The sequence below is a fragment of the Puntigrus tetrazona genome, unplaced genomic scaffold, assembly GCF_018831695.1.
Source record: "Puntigrus tetrazona isolate hp1 unplaced genomic scaffold, ASM1883169v1 S000000150, whole genome shotgun sequence".
In the NCBI taxonomy this organism is placed as follows: Eukaryota; Metazoa; Chordata; class Actinopteri; order Cypriniformes; family Cyprinidae; genus Puntigrus; species Puntigrus tetrazona.
Window position 1 is genome coordinate 167,501 of NW_025047826.1, and position 22,500 is coordinate 190,000.

General features: G+C 40.4%; 3 protein-coding genes across 4 annotated transcripts in view; 1 reads left to right on the plus strand and 2 right to left on the minus strand.

Annotated features, from left to right (window-relative positions):
- The window catches only part of LOC122332956 (limbic system associated membrane protein), a 154,581-nt gene extending 147,486 nt beyond the window's left edge, over window positions 1-7,095 (plus strand). For both annotated transcript variants that reach the window (XM_043230431.1, XM_043230430.1), the window contains 3 exons: window positions 2,878-2,998; window positions 3,911-4,059; window positions 5,015-7,095. In XM_043230431.1, the coding sequence (XP_043086366.1) occupies window positions 2,878-2,998; window positions 3,911-4,059; window positions 5,015-5,112 (368 nt within the window). In that variant the 3' untranslated portion in view covers window positions 5,113-7,095. The remainder of the gene's footprint in view (window positions 1-2,877; window positions 2,999-3,910; window positions 4,060-5,014) is intronic.
- A 1,107-nt stretch (window positions 7,096-8,202) lies between these two features.
- LOC122332913 lies at window positions 8,203-16,217 on the minus strand. Its single transcript, XM_043230379.1, has 7 exons — window positions 15,890-16,217; window positions 14,690-15,019; window positions 14,283-14,603; window positions 13,297-13,419; window positions 10,006-10,314; window positions 9,158-9,451; window positions 8,203-8,753 (listed from the first exon to the last, which is right to left on the minus strand). The coding sequence occupies exons 1-7, from the start codon at window positions 15,918-15,920 to the stop codon at window positions 8,683-8,685; spliced, it is 1,479 nt and encodes a 492-aa protein (XP_043086314.1). The 5' UTR covers window positions 15,921-16,217; the 3' UTR covers window positions 8,203-8,682.
- A 5,448-nt stretch (window positions 16,218-21,665) lies between these two features.
- Window positions 21,666-22,500, minus strand: part of gap43 (growth associated protein 43) — a 7,494-nt gene continuing 6,659 nt past the window's right edge. Inside the window, exon 3 of the mRNA XM_043230380.1 lies at window positions 21,666-22,166. Within this exon, the coding sequence (XP_043086315.1) occupies window positions 22,111-22,166 (56 nt within the window). The 3' untranslated portion in view covers window positions 21,666-22,110. The remainder of the gene's footprint in view (window positions 22,167-22,500) is intronic.

A 22,500-nucleotide genomic window follows, 5' to 3' on the forward strand; every position in this document is an offset into this window, starting at 1 on the left:
TTTGGGTGTGATGAATGAAGCTGAACTACTGTACAAGACGAGGTAGAGCCTATATATTTTGTATTTCTGATGTTATCTGTTTTATCAGTAAAGGAAGTCGTTGCTATTAAACTGTGTGGGAATATTTAGATCAGGTGGTAGATTAGTGATAGTTACATGTCAGACAGGAGTCAGACACTATCTACAGAGATCAGCGTGTGTGTGAGATCAGACTGTGTGTGAGATCAGAGTGTGTGTGAGATCAGACTGTGTGTGAGATCAGACTGTGTGTGAGATCAGAGTGAGATCAGCGTGTGTGTGTGAGATCAGAGTGTGTGTGAGATCAGACTGTGTGAGATCAGACTGTGTGTGAGATCAGCGTGTGTGTGAGATCAGAGTGTGTGTGAGATCAGAGTGTGTGTGAGATCAGAGTGTGTGTGAGATCAGAGTGTGTGTGAGATCAGACTGTGTGTGAGATCAGAGTGTGTGTGAGATCAGAGTGTGTGTGAGATCAGAGTGTGTGAGATCAGAGAGATCAGAGTGTGTGTGAGATCAGAGTGTGTGTGAGATCAGAGTGTGTGTGAGATCAGCGTGTGTGTGAGATCAGCGTGTGTGTGAGATCAGAGTGTGTGATCAGAGTGTGTGTGAGATCAGAGTGTGTGTGTGTGTGTGTGATCAGAGTGTGTGAGATCAGCGTGTGTGTGAGATCAGAGTGTGTGTGAGATCAGACTGTGTGTGAGATCAGAGTGTGTGTGAGATCAGAGTGTGTGTGAGATCAGCGTGTGTGTGAGATCAGAGTGTGTGTGAGATCAGAGTGTGTGTGAGATCAGAGTGTGTGTGAGATCAGAGATCAGTGTGTGAGATCAGAGTGTGTGTGAGATCAGAGTGTGTGTGAGATCAGAGTGTGTGTGAGATCAGAGTGTGTGAGATGAGATCAGAGTGTGTGAGATCAGAGTGTGTGTGAGATCAGTCTGTGTGTGAGATCAGAGTGTGTGTGTGAGATCAGAGTGTGTGTGTGAGATCAGAGTGTGTGTGAGATCAGAGTGTGTGTGAGATCAGAGTGTGTGAGATCAGAGTGTGTGAGAGATCAGAGTGTGTGAGATCAGAGTGTGTGTGAGATCAGAGTGTGTGAGATCAGAGTGTGTGTGAGATCAGAGTGTGTGTGAGATCAGAGTGTGTGTGAGATCAGAGTGTGTGTGAGATCAGAGTGTGTGAGATCAGAGTGTGTGAGATCAGAGTGTGTGAGAGATCAGAGTGTGTGTGAGATCAGAGTGTGTGTGAGAGATCAGAGTGTGTGAGATCAGAGTGTGTGTGAGATCAGAGTGTGTGAGATCAGAGTGTGTGTGAGATCAGAGTGTGTGTGAGATCAGTCTGTGTGTGAGATCAGAGTGTGTGTGAGATCAGAGTGTGTGTGAGATCAGAGTGTGTGTGAGATCAGAGTGTGTGTGAGATCAGAGTGTGTGTGAGATCAGAGTGTGTGTGAGATCAGAGAGATCAGAGTGTGTGTGAGATCAGATCAGAGTGTGTGTGAGATCAGAGATCAGAGTGTGTGTGAGATCAGTCTGTGTGTCAGTGAGATCAGTGTGTGTGAGATCTGTGTGAGATCAGAGTGTGTGTGAGATCAGTGTGAGATCAGTGTGTGAGATCAGACTGTGTGTGAGATCAGACTGTGTGTGAGATCAGAGTCAGACTGTGTGAGATCAGACTGATCAGTCTGTGTGAGATCAGAGTGTGTGTGAGATCAGAGTGTGTGTGAGATCAGAGTGTGTGTGAGATCAGTCTGTGTGTGAGATCAGAGTGTGTGTGAGATCAGTCTGTGTGTGAGATCAGAGATCAGTGTGTGAGATCAGAGTGTGTGAGATCAGAGTGTGTGTGAGATCAGAGTGTGTGTGAGATCAGAGTGTGTGTGAGATCAGACTGTGTGTGAGATCAGTCTGTGTGTGAGATCAGAGTGTGTGTGAGATCAGAGTGTGTGTGAGATCAGAGTGTGTGTGAGATCAGAGTGTGTGTGAGATCAGACTGTGTGTGAGATCAGTCAGTGTGTGTGAGATCAGTGAGATCAGTGTGTGAGATCAGAGTGTGTGTGAGATCAGAGTGTGTGTGAGATCAGAGTGTGTGTGAGATCAGAGTGTGTGAGATCAGACTGTGTGTGAGATCAGACTGTGTGTGAGATCAGTCTGTGTGAGATCAGTCTGTGTGTGAGATCAGTCTGTGTGTGAGATCAGTCTGTGTGTGAGATCAGAGTGTGTGAGATCAGTCTGTGTGTGAGATCAGAGTGTGTGTGAGATCAGACTGTGTGTGAGATCAGTCTGTGTGTGAGATCAGAGTGTGTGTGAGATCAGACTGTGTGAGATCAGAGTGTGTGTGAGATCAGACTGTGTGTGAGATCAGAGTGTGTGAGATCAGAGTGTGTGAGATCAGAGTGTGTGTGAGATCAGACTGTGTGTGAGATCAGACTGTGTGTGAGATCAGACTGTGTGTGAGATCAGAGTGTGTGTGAGATCAGAGTGTGTGTGAGATCAGTCTGTGTGTGAGATCAGACTGTGTGTGAGATCAGTCTGTGTGTGAGATCAGAGTGTGTGTGAGATCAGAGTGTGTGTGAGATCAGACTGTGTGAGATCAGACTGTGTGTGAGATCAGTCTGTGTGTGAGATCAGAGTGTGTGTGAGATCAGAGTGTGTGTGAGATCAGAGTGTGTGTGAGATCAGTCTGTGTGTGAGATCAGAGTGTGTGTGAGATCAGAGTGTGTGTGAGATCAGTCTGTGTGTGAGATCAGAGTGTGTGTGAGATCAGACTGTGTGTGAGATCAGAGTGTGTGTGAGATCAGTCTGTGTGTGAGATCAGAGTGTGTGTGAGATCAGTCTGTGTGTGAGATCAAGCTGATATGTGTCTCCACAGACCCGCCGTACATTAAGGAGGTGCGGAGCTCGGAGACGCCGGTGGGACAGGCAGGAGTCCTTCACTGCGAGGCATCTGCGGTTCCTCAGCCTGAGTTTGAGTGGTACAGAGACGAGCGCAGGTCAGTCGCTCAGTGAAACTCAAATTATTCCTAAAACATCTGTAACAGAATGCAAATACAATATAATACAAATAGGATATTCTATTTAGTTTGTAGCAAATAACTTGTAGTTAACTTCTAGCTTAAAATAGTTCAAAAGTTTACATCCCCTTGATTCTTAATATTGTGTTGTTCCCTAAGTGATCCACAGCTGTGTGTGTGTGTGTCTGTGTGTGTGTGTGTATGTGTGTGTCTGTGTGTGTCTGTCTGTGTGTGTGTGTGTGTGTGTGTGTGTGTGTGTGTGTGTGTGTGTGTGTGTGTGTGTGTGTGTGTGTGTGTGTCTGTCTGTCTGTGTGTGTGTCTGTCTGTGTGTGTGTGTATGTGTGTGTGTGTGTGTGTGTGTTTTAGTGATAGTTGTTTGTGAATTCCTTGTTTGTTCTGAACATGCTGCTGTTCTTCAGAAAAATTCTTCAGCTCCCTCAAGTTCTCATGCAGCTATTACAGAGAGTTCAGACATGGTTCATGTAACTATCTTCTGTAGCTTGTGAAGTACTAAAAATATGATATTGTAAAATAAGAAAAATGTACACTGTTTAAAAGTTAGCATTTGTTTGATTCCTCTTATTTTGGTAAAATAATTAACATTTTGCTGCAAGGTGTTTGCTTACAGTGCTGCACAGATAAAAACAACATGAATGAATGAATGAATGAACACAAGCATGAAAACAGTTTAAAGAAAAGTAAGGTTCTTACAGGAAGCAGGAACAAATACATTCAGGACTAGATTTTGACTGTTAAACTGCATCGGATCATTTATGCTATTCAGTGTTCATCAGACAGTAAAGCAGGTGTACAGTAATAATAATGTGTGTGTGTGTGTGTGTGTGTGTGTGTGTGTGTGTGTGTGTGTGTGTGTGTGTGTGTGTTTGTCAGACTGTCCAGCTCTCAGAGCGTCAGTATTCAGATCAGCGGCTCTCGCACACTGCTGGTAGTCGCAAACGTCACAGAAGATGATTACGGAAACTACACGTGTGTCGCCACCAACAGACTGGGAATACACAACGCCAGCGTGTTCCTCTACAGTGAGAGTCACACACACACACACACACACACACACACACACACACCTTTTAGCACAATCTGTAATGTTAAAAAAAGTGCTATATGAATAAAGGTACTGATGTAGTCTAACATGTCGACCACCAGATGGCACAGTTTACCAACATCTCTCTCTCTCTCTGTCTCTCTCTCTCTCTCTCTCTCTCTCTCTCTCTCTCTCTCTCTCTCTCTCTCTCTCTCTCTCTCTCTCTCTCTCTCTCTCTCTCTCTCTCTCTCTCTCTCTCTCTCTCTCTCTCTCTCTCTCTCTCTCTCTCTCTCTCTCTGTCTCTCTCTCTCTCTCTCTCTCTCTCTCTCTCTCTCTCTCTCTCTCTCTCTCTCTCTCTCTCTCTCTCTCTCTCTCTCTCTCTCTCTCTCTCTCTCTCTCTCTCTCTCTCTCTCTCTCTCTCTCTCTCTCTCTCTCTCTCTCTCTCTCTCTCTCTCTCTCTCTCTCTCTCTCTCTCTCTCTCTCTCTCTCTCTCTCTCTCTCTCTCTCTCTCTCTCTCTCTCTCTCTCTCTCTCTCTCTCTCTCTCTCTCTCTCTCTCTCTCTCTCTCTCTCTGTCTCTCTCTCTCTCTCTCTCTCTCTCTCTCTCTCTCTCTCTCTCTCTCTCTCTCTCTCTCTCTCTCTCTCTCTCTCTCTCTCTCTCTCTCTCTGTCTCTCTCTCTCTCTCTCTCTCTCTCTCTCTCTCTCTCTCTCTCTCTCTCTCTCTCTCTCTCTCTCTCTCTCTCTCTCTCTCTCTCTCTCTCTCTCTCTCTGTCTCTCTCTCTCTCTCTCTCTCTCTCTCTCTCTCTCTCTCTCTCTCTCTCTCTCTCTCTCTCTCTCTCTCTCTCTCTCTCTCTGTCTCTCTCTGTCTCTCTCTCTCTCTCTCTCTCTCTCTCTCTCTTTCTCTATCTCTCTCTCTCTCTCTCTCTTTCTCTATCTCTCTCTCTCTCTCTCTCAGAACCTGGCACTGGGAGGGACATCAACGCTTCCGGCCGCGCCTGTCAATCATTCTGGCTCCTCCTCCTGTCCGTCCTCTCGGTTCTTCTGAAGTGTTAATGTTCAGTGCAGAGGCTCTGAACGCGATCGATCGTCTCAGACTGTTTCCATCTTTCCATCCACGCTCACCGTTATGCCCCGGCAGGACGACCGTCTTGTTATCAGGAAAAAAATATGATGAAGAAAAGAAAGAAGGTGCTCTTTTAAAGACAAGAATATTGTCATCTAACCGGTTCAAGCGCTGACTTCCAGTGACGCTGTCTGTCTGTCGTCCGAGTGCATGTATGTGATTGACCACAGAAGCCCAGCGAAAAATGTTTTATTTCATTGTGTTTTTCCATCAAACCCTGCAGCCTGTTCCAAAATCTGCCTAATGTAAACTAATAAAAGAGCGCTAGAATCAAGTAAAGTCGTTTAGATGTGGTTTAAAGGGACGGAAACACACAGTATTTTCTTCTTCTCTGAGATCAGATCACGTTTGTCTGTGTTTGTGATTGAATCTTTTCACGGAGGCAGATCAGGCCCCGCCCATAACCCCTCCCACACGCGTAACCCCGCCCCCGCGCATCAAGCCCCTCCCACTCCGGGCGGATCTGCAGGGGTTTCTTCAGGGTTCCTGTGAACTCTCTCTCTCTCTCTCTCTCTCTCGAAAAACGATTCTTTTGTAGGGAAACCTGTAGACGTCTTTGGGATTCGTCGTGTCTGTGAACCCGTATGAACTCTGGATTGTACGACACCAATGAATGCTTCGCTCCGATTCGCTGCTCATCGCGTCGCGTCTTTCGTCTGTAAATATTCGTTTGAATCAAATGTCCTCACATGGAAACGAATCTTCAGTTCAGGTTTCTTCAGATGTAGTTCGTTATTCGCGGTGGCGCTTTGATGCTTCCTGTAACAAACTGAAATTAGATACTAAACGTAAAGATTTTTAATACAAATATTTAAATATGTCGTTCTAAAACTAGATTTACCTTTGAAGCGGCTGCACTACTATTCTTATTTATAGAGACTGATCATTTCTGTTTGTTAGTTATTATAATAGTAGTTGTACAGAAATGAGCTGAATCCACTGACTGCCAAACGATTAAAGTAAACGATATTAAATCATTTTAGAGATGGTTTACACACACACGAGCGTTTGTTTTCTTGTTTTTGTTGAATTTGTGAAGCATCCGTCCCTCACTTTCTTTTTGACCGTGTGTATTTCTTTTGAAGAGCAGGTTGTGTGTACGCATTCATATATTAAAGACAATTGAAAAGTATTTCGAGTCCTCCTGGGTTTACAGCAGTGAGCTCGTCGGCACTTTGATTGACAGCTCTCTCAGCCAATAAGCTTTCAGCGTGTGAGCTCCGATGCCTTGATTGGATGAACCCGCGTGTGGCTCGGCATCTGGTTTTAAGGGCTAGTCGTGTCTCTGTAGTCCTCAGAAGCTCTCGCTCGTGCCCTGAACACACACACATTTGGGTTTGATCCGATCCAAAGTCGAGCGTCCTGAAGTCCAGATCAGGACGATGTGTTTTCTCTCCGAATGCCTCTGTACAGCTTCACTGCAGTGTGTGTGTGTGTGTGTGTGTGTGTGTGTGTGTGTGTGTGTTACGCTCAATGAGGATCAGCTGACTTTAAGTTCACCATGTTCAGTGTGTGTGTGTGTGTGTGTGTGTGTGTGTGTGTGTGTGTGTTACTCCTGATGCTCTGTAACATGACGAGAAACATGGAGGCTGTGTTTTTGTCGATCCTCTTTTGCTACGGGACGCCGGAGTCGTTCGACTGACATCTTCATGAAAAGCAATGAACATTTTCTAACTGTGTTTATTTACTCTAAAATTACCGCAGTCATTTTTTAAGCCCTTCTGCACTGTAAAGATCTCATGAAGTGTTTAAAATGGAAATAAAGTCATTTGAATTTGTTGTATTTGAAAGTGGGTTTAAGAGAAAAAAAAAAAAAGATTGTAATTTTTGGTGAGAAAATGAGACTTATGAACTCTGTTAATCATGTAACATGCAAATAAAGGAATATAAAGATTGTTAGATCTCCCTTTAAATGGCTGTTGTTGTTTTTAACAAACAGGGTCTTCATCTCCAAAGTCATTTAAAAATATTAGAAGTACAGTAATAGTCCTAATGTACTTTGACTCGATGTGCACTCTTGTGTTCTTGCTCTACATCATTATTAACTGTTGCATGAAAGTGTTTGGATCTGTTCCTGAAATCGATGGCTGCGTCCAAAATCTTGAAAATGCTGCCTTCGAAGGACGCTTTCCAAAAGCATCAAGACAGGTTCACTTCCTGTCTTCTGAGATACCTTCATCTGGAGGATTTGTGAAAGAGATGACCTTCATCAGGGACCAGAACACCTAGATGAGCACACACACACACGGTTTCTTGATTATCGTTAATTTGATTACAGACACTGTCTCTGCATTTAATAGACAATAAAGAGTTTAATCTTGTCATTATACATCACTATCATATTCTTCTTTTTGATTCTGTTCAGTGCTTTGACACAAACTACTTGTTAAAAGCGCTGTATATAAATAAAAGTGATTGATTTATCTTCCGCTGCCTTCGATATCCCATAATCCTGTGCGCTTCATTCTGTGGCGGCTAAACTACAAAAATAAAGATGGTGTCTAAAAATGGCGGCCGGTGGCCAGTTTGTATATACGTTTATGTTTTTGATCAACATTTTCCACATTCGATGTGATTGGTATTAATATCATATTTTGATGAAATTTGCAATAAAGACTTTAAAGATCTTTTTAGTATTTTGCACTACCAAACTACTTCCACGTGATTAAAAACTTGCTAAAGACCAAAACTTCTTTTATAGTTAAAACTTTTGAAAGTAAAACTCTTAACTAACCCTAAATGATATATTTCCACTATAAATATGACACGCTACTGTAACCGAGCGTCCATTCAGGAAGCATTCATACAGTTCATAATCAAAAAATATTATTCAGGTTTTTGGGTTTAAGATGAACCTATAATACTGCATTAGCACCATCTGCTGTTAGCTTCCACTAAAGACCACAGAGTCAGTCCAATCCTTACTGGTGTGTACAGAGAAAAATACAAAAAGCTAACAAAAGAACACACATTCATCTCAGTGAAAGAAACAAGTACAAAATCAAATGCAAAGTTTTTTTTTTGTTTTTTTATTAAACTTAAGCACAGCGTGTGATGTTTCCAGCTCTCTTCATCAGACTAATTAAACGACAAAGAGCTGAGACTTCTGGTTCATTACACGTTATACATCTATAACAACAGGAAGGACAACGATATACAGTGAAGGGAAAATTACAAACCAATATGTTCATAACATAATATATTCAAATTGTACATATATACATAAATTGAGCTGATACTCCACCAAATGACAGAAATAGAGAAATCGGACATTTGTTTAAAATACTGAATATATTTTCAGAGAGATTTCTTAAACCATTGCACTTTGGGCTGCATTTTATAATTTGTTTTTATATATATATACACATGCAAAAATACTTTAAAGAACCCATGTGAGGATCGGTGAGGTGTGGAATGGATCAGAAGACTGAAGTCTGGGGTGAAAGGGCGTTGAAGAGGTGTTGATGATGTCACATGATTGACAGCGGGGGCGTGTCTTGTTAGACTGAACTCTGCTGCTCTCCTCGAGACAGCAGCGCTTCCTCTTCCTTCAGCTTCTTCACGGAGTTTTCTGTAGAAGCCAAAAGAAAATAGAGATCACAGAAATTAAAAAGCAAGAAAAAAACGTTCTGATACATTTACACCTACATACGGATGATGTTACAGCTCGACTCGATCGTCCTTATACATGCTGGAAACAACACAACAACAAAATAACGTCCAAATCTCTCAGCCGATTGGACGGTTCCTGTCACATGACCTGCGGCGTCGCTCTAAAAAGCTGTTGTTTTCATCTAAACATCATCAATTGTAACATTTATGTTTAAAATAAGAACCGTGAAGAGCGTATAGTGTTATATTTATTTTTCCACGACTGACATAAACTAGCAGAGTAATACCAACACTTGTTATCTTGTTATCTTATTACTCCAACCAATCAGATTTGAAGATCAGAGCTGCTTTAAATCTTCTCACCGTTGATCACATTGAATCTCCTGAATCTGTTCCGCTCATTGTTGAGGACCTGTAGTTGAAAATGTCCAAAGTCTTCAGCGGAGATGTTTGTAATGGACAGAGATCCGTTGACGTGAAGTTCATTCAGCTCTAGTCTGCCTGCGAAGCTCTCACTAACAGTATTCTTCCCCGATTCGGCTTTAACTACAAGACGGTTTTTAACCCCGAAGGTCCACAGAATCAGATCTCCTTCCTTTATGTCAATATTGGTCTTCAGAAGGACAGGTTTTCCAACCTTCACTGGGACTTTCTCCACTTCATGTCAAAGAAACACAAATACAGAAAACAAATATTTTTATTATGAACCTCGTTCATGTTCATAGTTTCAGCTCTTCTTGTAATATTGTGTTCTCTCTCGAAACATTTCTACTTCTTTTCTGCAACATTACTCCTTTACGGCCCAAGAACAGGAACTATAAAAACATCTGTACTAGCATCCACACAAAAACATATTATAGTTCTGTTCATTATGTTTTCGAAGCAGGATAGATTGTGATGGGCAGTCAATATTTTTATCAGCTAAAATAAAGATTTTATAAAAAATATCTATTTTTTAAAAATATCATAGTTATTGTGAACAAATGTTTATTTTCTTAATTTTTAATAACTTCAGTATATTTCTATAAGTACTTCTCACAAAAGTACTTCTCACATTTTAAAGAAACCTCACAGAAATTCATAATATTAGGCCTCAATTAAGAGAGAGATGTTTTTTACTTACACCAAAGTGAATGTATTAATATCTCATAACATTACAAATGAAAAAATGGGAACCTAACAGTAACTAAAATGATGATTGATGAACTCACCATCGACGGTAACGAGGAACCTCTTGTACTTGGTTCTTCTGATCTTGCTGGAGATCTGTACTTTATAGACCCCAGCATGAATGGTCCTGATGTAACTGATAATGAGATCTCCGTTCTTATGACCCAGCTGCAGCTTGTTTCTGAATCTCTCGTCAGTAACATCACAATCTATGTCTCTTCCTCCGCTGGTCCAGTTACTCTTTTGGGCTATGAGTTTGTTGTCGTCTTCGAACCACCACTTTATCTCATCTCCGTTGTGTAGTTCAGTATCAGTCTTCAGAACGACGGTCCTTCCCTCCATCTCTGACACTTTTGGATTCAGAGGAACATAAAAACAGAACGGAAATCTTCAGATCAAGCTTATCTTTAGAAACAACAGACTTTGGCATGTTCCTGAGATGTTTTAGCACTTTATATCTTTCTATCAGGTTTTAGGACATTGTTAGCTTTATAGTTTATTAATATATTAACGAATAATATAAATGAGGATTTCTAAGGGAGGGGTTTCATAGAACTAGGAAGTCAACAGACCACTTTTATGACAATGGAAAGAAAATTTTATGTTTTGTTTTCAAATGTTGCATGAACACATGATAAAAAGCATAATTAGGTCTTTGAAAACAGCTGATCAACTACGCCTTTAAAGACCCTTTCACGGGAAAGTCAGCACACACCTGGTTAGGGTTAAACTTGTAAAACCTGTCCACTGATCTACATTCATCTTTCTATAAATCTGTGAACTGGCCGTCATCATGACATCTAGTGACATTTAGTTAGCAGTTTTAGCTATTTTTAATTGAAAACACTTGGCAACACTGCATCTGATGCTTTCGCTCGTTCAAGCCTTGTTTATATTTTCTGGCTCTAAAGCTGCATCCACACGAAGTAACCTTTTTCCTTTGTCTCAAGAAATATCCCAGTCCACACAAAAGCATAAATCCGACACAAAACAATAGTATCCGTTCCAGACCAGCATTTCTCTGCATACAAGGAGTACTGGGATGTCCATCTGGATGAAACCAGAAAATTACATAATTAGCATTTTCTGTCAGACGACAGGAGCAGCTCTGAGTGACTGGAGTAGGATGTAGTTTGCCGAGTAGTTTGTTAAACACTTGTTTAATAAGAGCTTGTCCTGTCTTTATAAGTGCTCGCTTCTCATGGTTTTTCTGGCCCATTTTTCTACATTCATTGCTGTTTTTCCACTTTCTACAGAGACCACATTCAGTTCTGATGTCGAGCTCAAAGCAATTGAGTACGAGCTGTTAACACTTCCTCTTCCTCTCTCATCCGAGCACCGCTTCCTTCGGGATGGAGGACATTTTGTTATATAGGACAACCTATACCGGGTTGGTGGATGTGTTGACAAGCACCACTGAGAAGTTGGGTCTTGATTGGCCTGACGAGCCACGATAGACCCAGTCTTGTAAACCGGATGATTGACTTCTTCAGCCTCGCTGCTCAACTCTCTCTTCAATCAATAAATCCAGTACTGTTATTTATATAGCGCTTTTAACAGTATCAAATAGGAGAATAGAGTGATAGTAATGTATAATGACGAGATTAAACACTTCATTTTTAAAGAGATTGATTGATTGATTTTCTCCCCTCAGGGTAGATGCAAGCCGCAGGCATCAAGACAACCAGAGTCTTTCCATGATCTCTCCTCCACAAGAAAACGTTCAGAGCGGGGACCCCGTACATCTCCCTGGAATTATCCGGCTCTGTTGCCTCTGTCAAATTTCCTTCTCATGTAACATCTTACACAAACTCAGCTGTTAATAGACAAATGAATACATGCACAATGGTTCAATCTACTTCCATCATGTTTGGACTTAATATGTTCGTAACATTGCCAAATGTGTTCTGGTTGTGGTTTGGTAAGTGAGAAATGCACTGGTAAATAAGTTCCAGAGTAGAAAGGAAAGGTGGGCCACACCACGTCCACCCGTTCTTGATGGAATCAGCCAATCACAGCATGTGAAGTAGAGAAGCGCCCCTCCTCATCAAAAAAGAGACAAAGATATCCTTCCCAAAAGACACTCTTGGTTCTGAGTATCCAGTTTGTCCAGTGAGACAACAGCAGTTCAGCCGTTCTGAGTCTCCAGCCTGAATTAGATAGAATCAGATCATCCAAGTTCTGAGTCTGGGCCTACAAAGGTGAGACACTGACAGTCGTTTAAAGTCTATAGTACACTACAGGGAAGGCGAAAACCTCCGTCCTGTCCAGTGAGACGTTAACAGAGCATGAGTCCCGTGAGCGAAGAGACAATAACAACAACCCTGAGTCCTGAGTCTCCAGCTTTGAGGCAGAAACAGATACGACCCCGTTCTGAGCCTCCAGCCTGGGATAAAAGAGATCATCTTTGTTCAGACATCATTCAGAGTCTTCCTCCAGCGAGACAGCAACAGATGCAGCACGTCCTGAGTCTCCATCCTAGAGAGATGAAGCGGATCGACCGAGCGCTTAGTCTCTAGCCCAGAGAAGCAGAAGATATACAGACAAACCTTCCCTCTAAGGAACCTTCTGAACCTACTCCAGGGCCTTATCTGCGTGTTCCAGGTTTAAGGACCCTTTGGTGCTCCAGGAGATCAGCATCCTCCAACGCTTCATGTTCAAGGCTGTCGAAACGGATTGCTGCTCCTTTCCCCACTGTTTTGTTATCAGCACAACCATTGGATGAAGTCAGCGCCACCGGACCGCTCACTCGACCCATCCTAAAAGGGTTGACAGAATCTCCCTTTGAACCTCTTGAGTCAGTTCCTGAGAAGATTCTGTTGGTGAAGGTTTCATGTTACTCCTGCATTGAGTTTTCTCCTGGTCTAGTGAAGGCTTTTTTTAAGCCCAGACCTGTCTACTGCTTTTTGCTCGCAGGTGTTGGTTTTGCAACTTCAACCCTTTTCAGGTAAGGACGGCAACCTTCATTTAAAGCTCTGAAGATATATGTGGTCTGTTCCAGTCAGTGGTGTAAGTTTTCACAGCTGTTAGCATGCTTTGGAGTAAGCCGCATTAAAACATGCCAATTTCCAGTGGGTTAGGGAAGCCATTTTAATGGCCTACGGTGATTTTTCTGCTATGTTAACAATAATATCTTTGCCTACTTGATATATATAACACCTGATACAGCAAATAAAGCATCTGTATTTAAAACGTAAATGACTGTGTTGTGTTCTTGTTACTGAGAAATGATGATAAAACTATTAAAAAAAGCTAGATATTTTTTTACTTTTGTATTTCCTACAGGGCAGGGGAAGGGAAGAGGCTTATAAATAGTTCACTGTAATACTTACCCACTTGTTTTTGTAGTTTCGAGATCTTGCGGCGATAGTAAATCACAACAGCAGTTAAAAGTCCAGCGAGCAGAACAGCTACAACTACTCCAACGATGTAGGATGAAGATCGACTCAAATCAGCTAAAAACAGACAGTACATTATTAGAAAACTAAATATTTTTTCATGATTCAGGAAAGCGAGCACACATTCAGTATTATGAATAATGAGAGCAGCAGACGGTTACAAATAATCCACTTTTTTTTTTTTTTTTTTTTTTTTTTCATTTGAGATTATGTGTGTGTATAAATTAAATCGATCCTTTTTATATATATAGCGCTTTTAACAACACATTTCAACATTTATTCATTCTTATTTTGCAAAAGTGTTTCAGTCAAGGCCCATAAATGATTTTCTTTTCGATGTTTGATTTATTAATAGAAACAGGAGCTATATTAGGTTGCTTTAGAGGAACATTTCACCCATAAAATAAAAATATATATCGTTTCAAAACCTGTATGAGATTAATTCTGCTGTTGAATGCAAAATAATATATAAAAAAAAACAATACTGGCAATCAGACAGTTGCTGGGCTCCTATGACTTCCATTGTATTAAAAAGAAAAATATGTATACCACTGAAGTCAATGGAGGACCAGAAACTGTTGTCTTTTATGTTGAGGAAAAAAAAATACATTCATAAAGGTTTAGAACAAATTGAGTTTAAGTATACGGACAGTATCTTAATTTTTGTATGAACTATCTAATATCATCATACGCTAATCTATAATCACATATAGACTGTCGTTACATGACTGATAGACTGCAACGGTTTGAGTTAAAGATCTTTGTTTTCTACTGAAGATGCCCCGAGCAGATAAACATCACTTCTTCATTTTTGGGTGAACTATCCCTTTAATAGTAAGTCTTAAAAGCCAGCTTATATTTCATGCTTTTATGTTTATTTCCAAATAATTCGAGCTGAAGTCCTTTCCTCAGAAACTCACCAGTGACAGAAACAAGGAACTGCTGTGAGCTCCCGCGGCCTCTGATCTGAGCTTCATAGAGTCCAGCGTGCTCCGTCCTGGCGCTGGTGAGGGTCAGAGATCCCGTTGGATCCAGCTGTAGTCTGTTTTTGAATCGTTCATCAGCACCAGACAACGACAGCTGTTTAGTTTCTGCATCGTATTTACCTAAAAGTACGCCTTCTTCCCCAAACCTCCATACGATCAGATCATCTTTCTGTAATTCAGCGTCATTTCTTAGAAGGACAGATCCTCCTTCGATCACTGACTTTGACTTCACTCCTCCCATCTTATTAGCCACATCTGGAAAACAAACAGGCCAGAGCTGATTTTATAAGACAACTGATTTATCATCTCATGTGATATCATGAAACGAAAGAGATCCTCACCTAACACAAGTACATGAAAGATTGTGGATGTGGTCTGTTCTCTGGAGATTGTTAGTTTGTATTGACCCGAGTGTTTGTTTCTGGTGTTTCTGATGGTGAGAGAGCCGGTTTTTTGGTCCACCTGCAATCTGTCTGCGAAACTCACGTCATCGGTGACGTACAATATGGGCAAGTTATTCTTTTTGGTGATCTGAGATATGATGAATTCTTTAGGCCCAAACCCCCAGAGTATTGTATTATCGTTCATTATTTCAGAAAGATTAGTCTGTAGAATTACAGAATCTCCTTCCATCACTGAAAGCGTCTCATCTGTTCCTGCATCACAAACACCTGTAGAACACAGAAGAGTTATTACAGATATTTATTCGTTTAATCTGACGCGATATTAAACTCAGCAAACGCATCCAGCTGGAAACATTTGAGAAAAACAAATCTGTTTATTGAAATAACTTGTTTAACCGGTTTACCTACAAAACAATGTTTTACAGCGACATTAAAACCTAAGCCTCCTTGTATTCTTCACCTTCATTCTCTTCTCATAATGGGTTTGTACTTGTCCTGCACAAGATAATGGTGTTTTAATGGCTGGAGGCACTTAAATGTAGCGATGCCGCCCTGTCATGGACTGAAACACCTTTAACTGGAAGTGTAGAGTTTAATCGTGCAAACAGTACTGACTCTGTTCTCCTGTAGCGCGTGCACACACACACACACACACACACACACACACACACACACGTCCGGTCAGAGGAGAACTGGTCTCAAGTGAGTCTGGTTTCTCCCAAGGGACACTTAACTTCTAGTGATTATCATTGAATTGATTTCAGAGACCGTCTCTGCATTTAATAACTAACTGTTCTCTCTCTTCATTATACATCCCTGTCAGTGTATTCTTCTGCTTTATTCTGTTCAGTGCTTTGATAAAACCTGTGTTGTTAAAAGCGCTATAGAAATAAAAATGATTGATTAAATGAAGTAGATTCCGGGGAACGGTAAGAAAACTAGCAGCTTTATTAAGCATAGGTTAAATAATGTGCTTAAAGTCCGTGTGAGACATGTCACATCCAGCATAACTATGTCTGTAGGATAAAGCGCTTTAAAATGTTTGGGCTGCAGTGGATGAATATTTTCAGCAGATATCAACAGATGATTGAGATGCGGGGTTTTGTTGTTTTGTTAGAATAACAGCAAGCCACTTACCGGCGAGAACTAACAGAGACAGCAATATCATCCTTCTGTAGAGCCGTGAAGGTAAGAGAAGTGATTGCTGGAGATGGTTTAATGATCGCCGAGTCTTCACTTTGCTCTTCCTTGAATAGAAAGAAATCACTAAACTCTGTTTCTCACAGAATTATGATCCGTGGAAGACATCCAGAGACCGGCGGAACAGTCTTTTCATGTAAACAAACTGTGAAAGAAAAGGCGTGTCGAGAAGATTCCTTTCACGCAACAAAAAGTGAAACTATTCTTTTATTTTTGTGTTAGAAATACCCTCCTCCCTCCCTGTCTGTGTTAAATAGCCTGTTGTTATGAGGACTTTTATTCTGACGGGGGGAGAGTGAATAGGAAAATAAAGTGGAGTAAAAGTACTCGTCCGTTTTCGATGGTTTTATTTATTTAAACATTTAGATAAAGCCCTGAAAACATTCACAAGTGATGCAGTTCGCTGTGTTTAGAAACTATCTTAAAATCCTGTAGACCCCATCATGCACGTTTAATAATCAAACTTCATCTAGTCCAAAACACAGCAGCTAGTCCTTACTAGAACTAGGAAGTATGATCATATTAGCCCGGTTCTGTCAACACTGCACTGGCTCCCTATCAAACATCAGATAGATTTTAAAATCTTATTAATTACCTATAAAGCCCTGAATGGTTTATCTCCTCAATACTTGAGCGAGCTCTTATCACATTATAGTCCTGCACGTCCGCTGCGTTCTCAAAACTCTGGCCATCTGATAATACCTAGAATATCAAAATCAACTGCGGGCGGCAGATCATTTTCCTATCTAGCACCTAAACTCTGGAACAATCTCCCTAACTCTGTTCGGGAAGCAGACACACTCTGTCAGTTTAAATCTAGATTAAAGACACATCTTTTTAACTTAGCCTACACATAACACACCAACACACTTTTTATTATTCAAATCCGTTAAAGGATTTTTAGGCTGCATTACTTAGATCAGCTGGAACCAGGAACACTACTCCTAAAATACGATGTACTTGTGACATCGTAAAAAGAATGACACAGTCTGACACAGCTGGGTTTAAAATTGAACTGGAAGTTAAGAACTGGTCTCAACTGAGTCTGGTTTCTCCCAAGGTTTTTTTTCTTCATTCTGTATGGATGGGGTTCTGGTTCCTCTGTCTTCTTTGTTGGGGACACTTAACTTCTAGTGATTATCGTCAAATTGATTTCAGAGACCGTCTCTGCATTTAATAACTAACTGTTCACTCTTTTCATTATACATCTTTATACTTTATACTGTTCAGTGCTTTGATGCAACCTGTGTTGTTAAAAGCGTTATATAAATAAAAATGATTGATTGATTGATTGATTATAAATACATTATAAAATGCTATTTATTTCTGTTGGCAAATCAGTCAAAGACTTGTTAGCATCATTACTCCAGTCTATTAAATACAATACAGATTAATTTACAGTATGAAATAAAAACTATTTAATCTATTAGAATTTCCACCCTGTTGGTTCCACATGAACAGGTCCCTCCAGTGTGAGAGAACTAATACTTCTCATGTCTGGTATCACTTGAAATATCAGTGAGACTGGTACGATGCTTTCATTTCTACAGAAGTGAACTAAAAGCTAATAAAGATCCTCCTAATACCTCCTCCAGGGTATTCTGTGCAAATTACCATCTGGCCCAAAAGATCACAGAGTTAGTTCCTCTATGCTTTTCTTGATCTGAGGTACTTAAAATATTGCAAAAGGATCAGGTGATTCTGAATTTGATGTTTTGAATTAATATGATTCGATATTTTTTATTTGACTATGTATTTGGCATAATACATATTACCTGACTGACAATAAAAGGTTACGTTTGGTCTTATTCTGTTTTACTAATAATGTAATCATTGACTCTAGTACATCATGTTGTATTCTTGCTAGCGACACGAGCACCTGAACATGAACGAGTAAAAAAATACAGAGTTAGAATAATTAAATATCAGGAAACTAATTAGAAACAGAAAAACAAACAATGAAAACATTGCTATCAATAATATGTGATAATGAAAACAATATCACTTGAAAATGATCTCAGAAGAATTGTAGTCTATTTTGAAAAGTGAGGAAGTGATAACATAATTGAAAAATATTTAGAGGTTTTTATCATTTCATGGTTTATTTTTCTAATGGAAGTTGATTTCTTTGCACTGAGGACATGTTAAAATTGCTAAATTGCCTCTGTCTTCTTTGTTGGGGACACTGAACTTCTAGAGATTATCATTGAATTGATTCCAGAGACGTCTCTGCATTTAATAACAAACTGTTCACTCTCTTCATTATACATCTTTATACTTTATACTGTTCAGTGCTTTGATGCAACCTGTGTTGATAAAAACGCTATATAAATGAAAATGATTAAAATTGAACACATGTATCAATAAAAAGGTGTGTAAAAAAACGAAAACATTTTAATATCTCTTTTCTCTATTTAAGAGATAATGTAGACCTAATTTATTTAATTTAAGCAATTTCTTATAAATATGTGACTATTTTAGAGAAAATATAAGTAAATCATAGAGGCTGTATAACAGGAATGTCAAGAATATTAATCATACTTCCTTGCTCTTGATATGCGTCTGGTTGGCAAGTTATCACTTCTTCTTGTTTTAGTGGAGAAGAATAAGCTTGTTTTCATAGACTTGTGAGATATAAACTTGCAATAGGGAGTTATAAAGTCAGAAGTGTGAGATATAAACCCATATTTCTGAGAACATACCATTTTTTCCACTTTACATTGGATTTTAGAACTTGCAAACTTACAATTCTATCCAAAAAGAAGGCAGAATGGTGAGTAAAACCAGAATTCAGAAAGTCTCAATTCTGATGTAGATTTGTTGAGTGGAAGCAGGCAGGTTCTGAACCCGTGGCTGTTTTACATGCAAGCATCAGTGTCTTGAATTTGATGTGAGCTGCAGCCGGGAGCCACTGCATGGAGATAAAGAGAGGTGTAACATGACCAATCCCGCCTCTGCTTTCTGAATCATTTGTAGAAGTCCAGCCAGAAGAGCACTGCAGTAGTCCAGCCTAGAAATGAACAGGGCTTGTACGAGAAGTTGTGCATGCTCTGTAAGAAAGGGTCTTATCATTCTGAAGTTGATGACACCAAGATTTCTGACCTGAAGTTGCTGGGGTGATTTTAGATGAATCTAGCTGGATGGAGAAGTCGTGTTGTAGAGCCGGTGTGGTCATGAAGACGAGGGAACGTCTGTCAGGCAGCCTGAAATCCGTAGAGCTACCGTATGATGGGACCCAGTGATGTAGTGTATGTGGAGAAGAACCGATCCCTGAGAACCCCAGACCTGTTCTCCCCAGACCACACTGAAAGACCTACCAGTGAGATAGGATTCAAAGCAGATAGATCCAGTAGAAAAAGAACTGATGATTTATAATCAGCTTTGGCAATGGGACGGAGAAATGGAGAGTAGGTTTTGTCTGAAAGTAACCGCTCTAGGGGGCTGCAGCAAAATGTAGTTTAAATGTGATGAAGAAATAGACTGAGATATGTAGTGGTTTTACCAGAATGTTGTCTGCAGTACAATTGTGTGTGTAAATTAGATTGAGTTGGTTGCCAGATTTGTGTGCGCTTGTAGTGGTAAGGAGTTTGAGGTCAAATGTAGAAAGGAGTGAATGGAAATCAGTGGGATAAGGCTTGACCAAGATGAATGTTGAAGTTGCCAAAGACTAAGAGTAGGACACCATGTAATAGCATGGGATTCAAATGAGTCGTAATTGCATAGAGGAGAACTTCAAACTGGTTGCAGACCAGCCTCACCCTGCTCAACCTGATGTGTGAGAGAAAGAGACATTATTAACCAGTGTAGCTGGGGATGCTGAGTCTTCTGGACCAAGATGTTGAGTTTGGATTTTGAAAAGAAAGCAGAAATGAAGTCAACTTTGTTGTCAGCTAACAGTTCCAAAGACCCACGGAGAAAGAAAAGGGGGCTGTAGAAGATGTAGAAATAGGGTGCAGGTTCCCAAGATTGTGTTCCCGCCTGCGGGTGACTGGATAGCGTGGCTGAGAGACAATGGTTGCAATGGTAAAGAAATGAGGAAGTGATACTTAATTCATAATTTTTGCACATGTTTGAATCAGTCTGATTCAAGGAGAACCAGTAGGCTGGATCCTGAGGATAATTAGTTGACAGTGACAGACTTTATATATGGATGCTGAGACCGTCGTATCCTACAGGTAGATGAGGTCAGCTGGGGGCTTCACAAACAGAGCTGATGCTACACTAGATGTGTGTTCTTCAGTTCTGTTGCTAGGGTAAAGTCACGAGGAATAAAGTAGCTGGTCCTTGGGCAGTTACTTAAAATATTATTAAGTTTTAAACCTAAGTTTAGGTCAAAAACTTAATAACATCTCAGACTGGTGTAAAAAACAACCAAACACTTAACATGAGAAGGAATCCCATAAAGAGCTAGGATTCTGCAAGAGCTGATACAAAAGATGGGTTAAAGCTCTTAAAAGAGTCCATATTAAACCATTTCAGTAAATGATGTTTGTCTAGAAGCCGCACTGTTGTAATAGACACTGTATGCTCTTTAGCATCGTCTCAGTGAAGTCTGAATGGAAGCATGTGTGGCGTGCTTATATTTACACTTAAAGGTACAGGGTGTCAGTTTTAGCAGTAAGATTGTGAACTGCAACCAACCTTTAGAGAAGTTCCTGTGGCCGTACAGAATGTTTAAACATACAGTGTTATTTCCCTTGTAAAAGAAACTCATTTGAAACCCATTTCAGAGAAAGTTTAATGCAAAGAATACAATACTTCTTTCCCTTTCTTTTTCTTTTTCTGATAAACTAAATAGTGAATTTAGAATTTAAGTGAAGTGAATTTTAGTGAACTAATGTCTAAATGAACTGCTTCCATTCAGATCAAAAACTACATTCAATCTATTTCAGCTTGTTAAAGTTCTAGTTTGTCTCTATAGTAAGTGGTTTTTTTTTTACATCCTTAAGGAAGGACAACAATAGAGTTCAGCTTCGACACTCGTCTGGTCAGCAGCCGCCCTGACGGGCTTAGACCTTTACATATTTAGAAACAAGTGTGAACAATATGAAACTATTTTGTGTAAATGAAAGACAGCCGTGCTGCAGTTTTCCTTACCTTTTCTTTCTTGTGTTTACGGTTTTGCATCTCAGTGCAAACTGTGTTTTGGTGCATGAGAATGTGTTTAGAGTTTTGCTAAAAGAGATCTGGAAGCAGTGTCTAAACCTCCTGAACTCGTTTCGGGGTTAGCAGACAGAGTGATTTATATCTATAGAGAATGGGGTTTGGTGAAAAACTGTAATAAAGTCTGCAATAATGAAATAAAATACAAAACAGCTCGTTTAAACACACCTCCACGTCTCCACGGTATCGTAAAGGGCGTAACATTTCCATCAGCTAATCACTACACACTGGACAGCTGGCCAATCAGAGCGCACCTTGCTTTTTTAGAAGGATGAGCTACAAATCAACTTGTTTACAGGAGGCGGGGCTTAGAGGAGAAACAAAGTGTTTTTTGAAACTTAAACCACACAAATGCATTGCATTACAATGAATAATGTTCTTTTACAAAATACAAAATAGTGTTCTTTTTATTAAAACGAACCTGAATTTGCCTCGTATTAGCCAAACTTTGCATTATTAAGTCTGTTGCTTTAATCCAAACAATCTGTATTTCATAGAAAGCGAGCTCAGACAAACGCACAGGCTAAAAAAACCACACATGTCTGGTACGTAATTGGCACATTTCTTTATTTTGAAAACAGACATGAAACCATTTTCCACAATTTTACTCCTTAGATTCAAACTCACTTGAACAGAAAGGCTGGCGCGTTTTCTTTTTGTTGAATTTTCTCAATTTTTAACATCAGTGCAGCAATATCTCCAATTAAACGCTCATAACAACACCAAGGACATTAAAAGAAGCCACATGTATTAGTTGGGTGCGTGTGAGAAGGTTCTGGTCTCTGGAGGACGGGTTCTCATGCGATGAGCTCCGGACGGAGCTGGACAGATGGAGGCTTGTGTCCGTCTGCGATCGATCTGCACTGGAAAACCCCCTCCACACCTCAGAAAATCATTGCCACACCAGAAAAGAGAGGACAAACATAAAAACAGACCGTCTTTATCATCGAGCAGTCTGTCGGTTACTTAGGGTTTTACATTTCACTGGTCGTCCGTTAAACGTTCTCGTCTGAAACAGCCTCCTCTGCTGGTTTGGAGTCTTCCACGCTCTCTGCAAACAGCACAAGAAACAGCTTGAGCTCCTGACACACTTACAGACCGCTGATGGACCAGATCATCACCAGGACTCAAACACGATCTCGATCTCGTTAAGAGCTTTCAGCCGAACCACAGCTCTCCACCGGAAATGGATTCATGACTCTGGCGGTCAGATAAACGGATGGTGCTTGGATTTTCTGTCAAACCTCTTCTAGTTTTTACATCAATATGTTGCTGCTAATTCAGCTACACTCTCAGAAACACATCGTTTTGTTCCTTTAACATTTCTTTAAAGGCACCAAAATGACCCAAGCACAAAACATTTAACATTTTGACAAAACATGTTG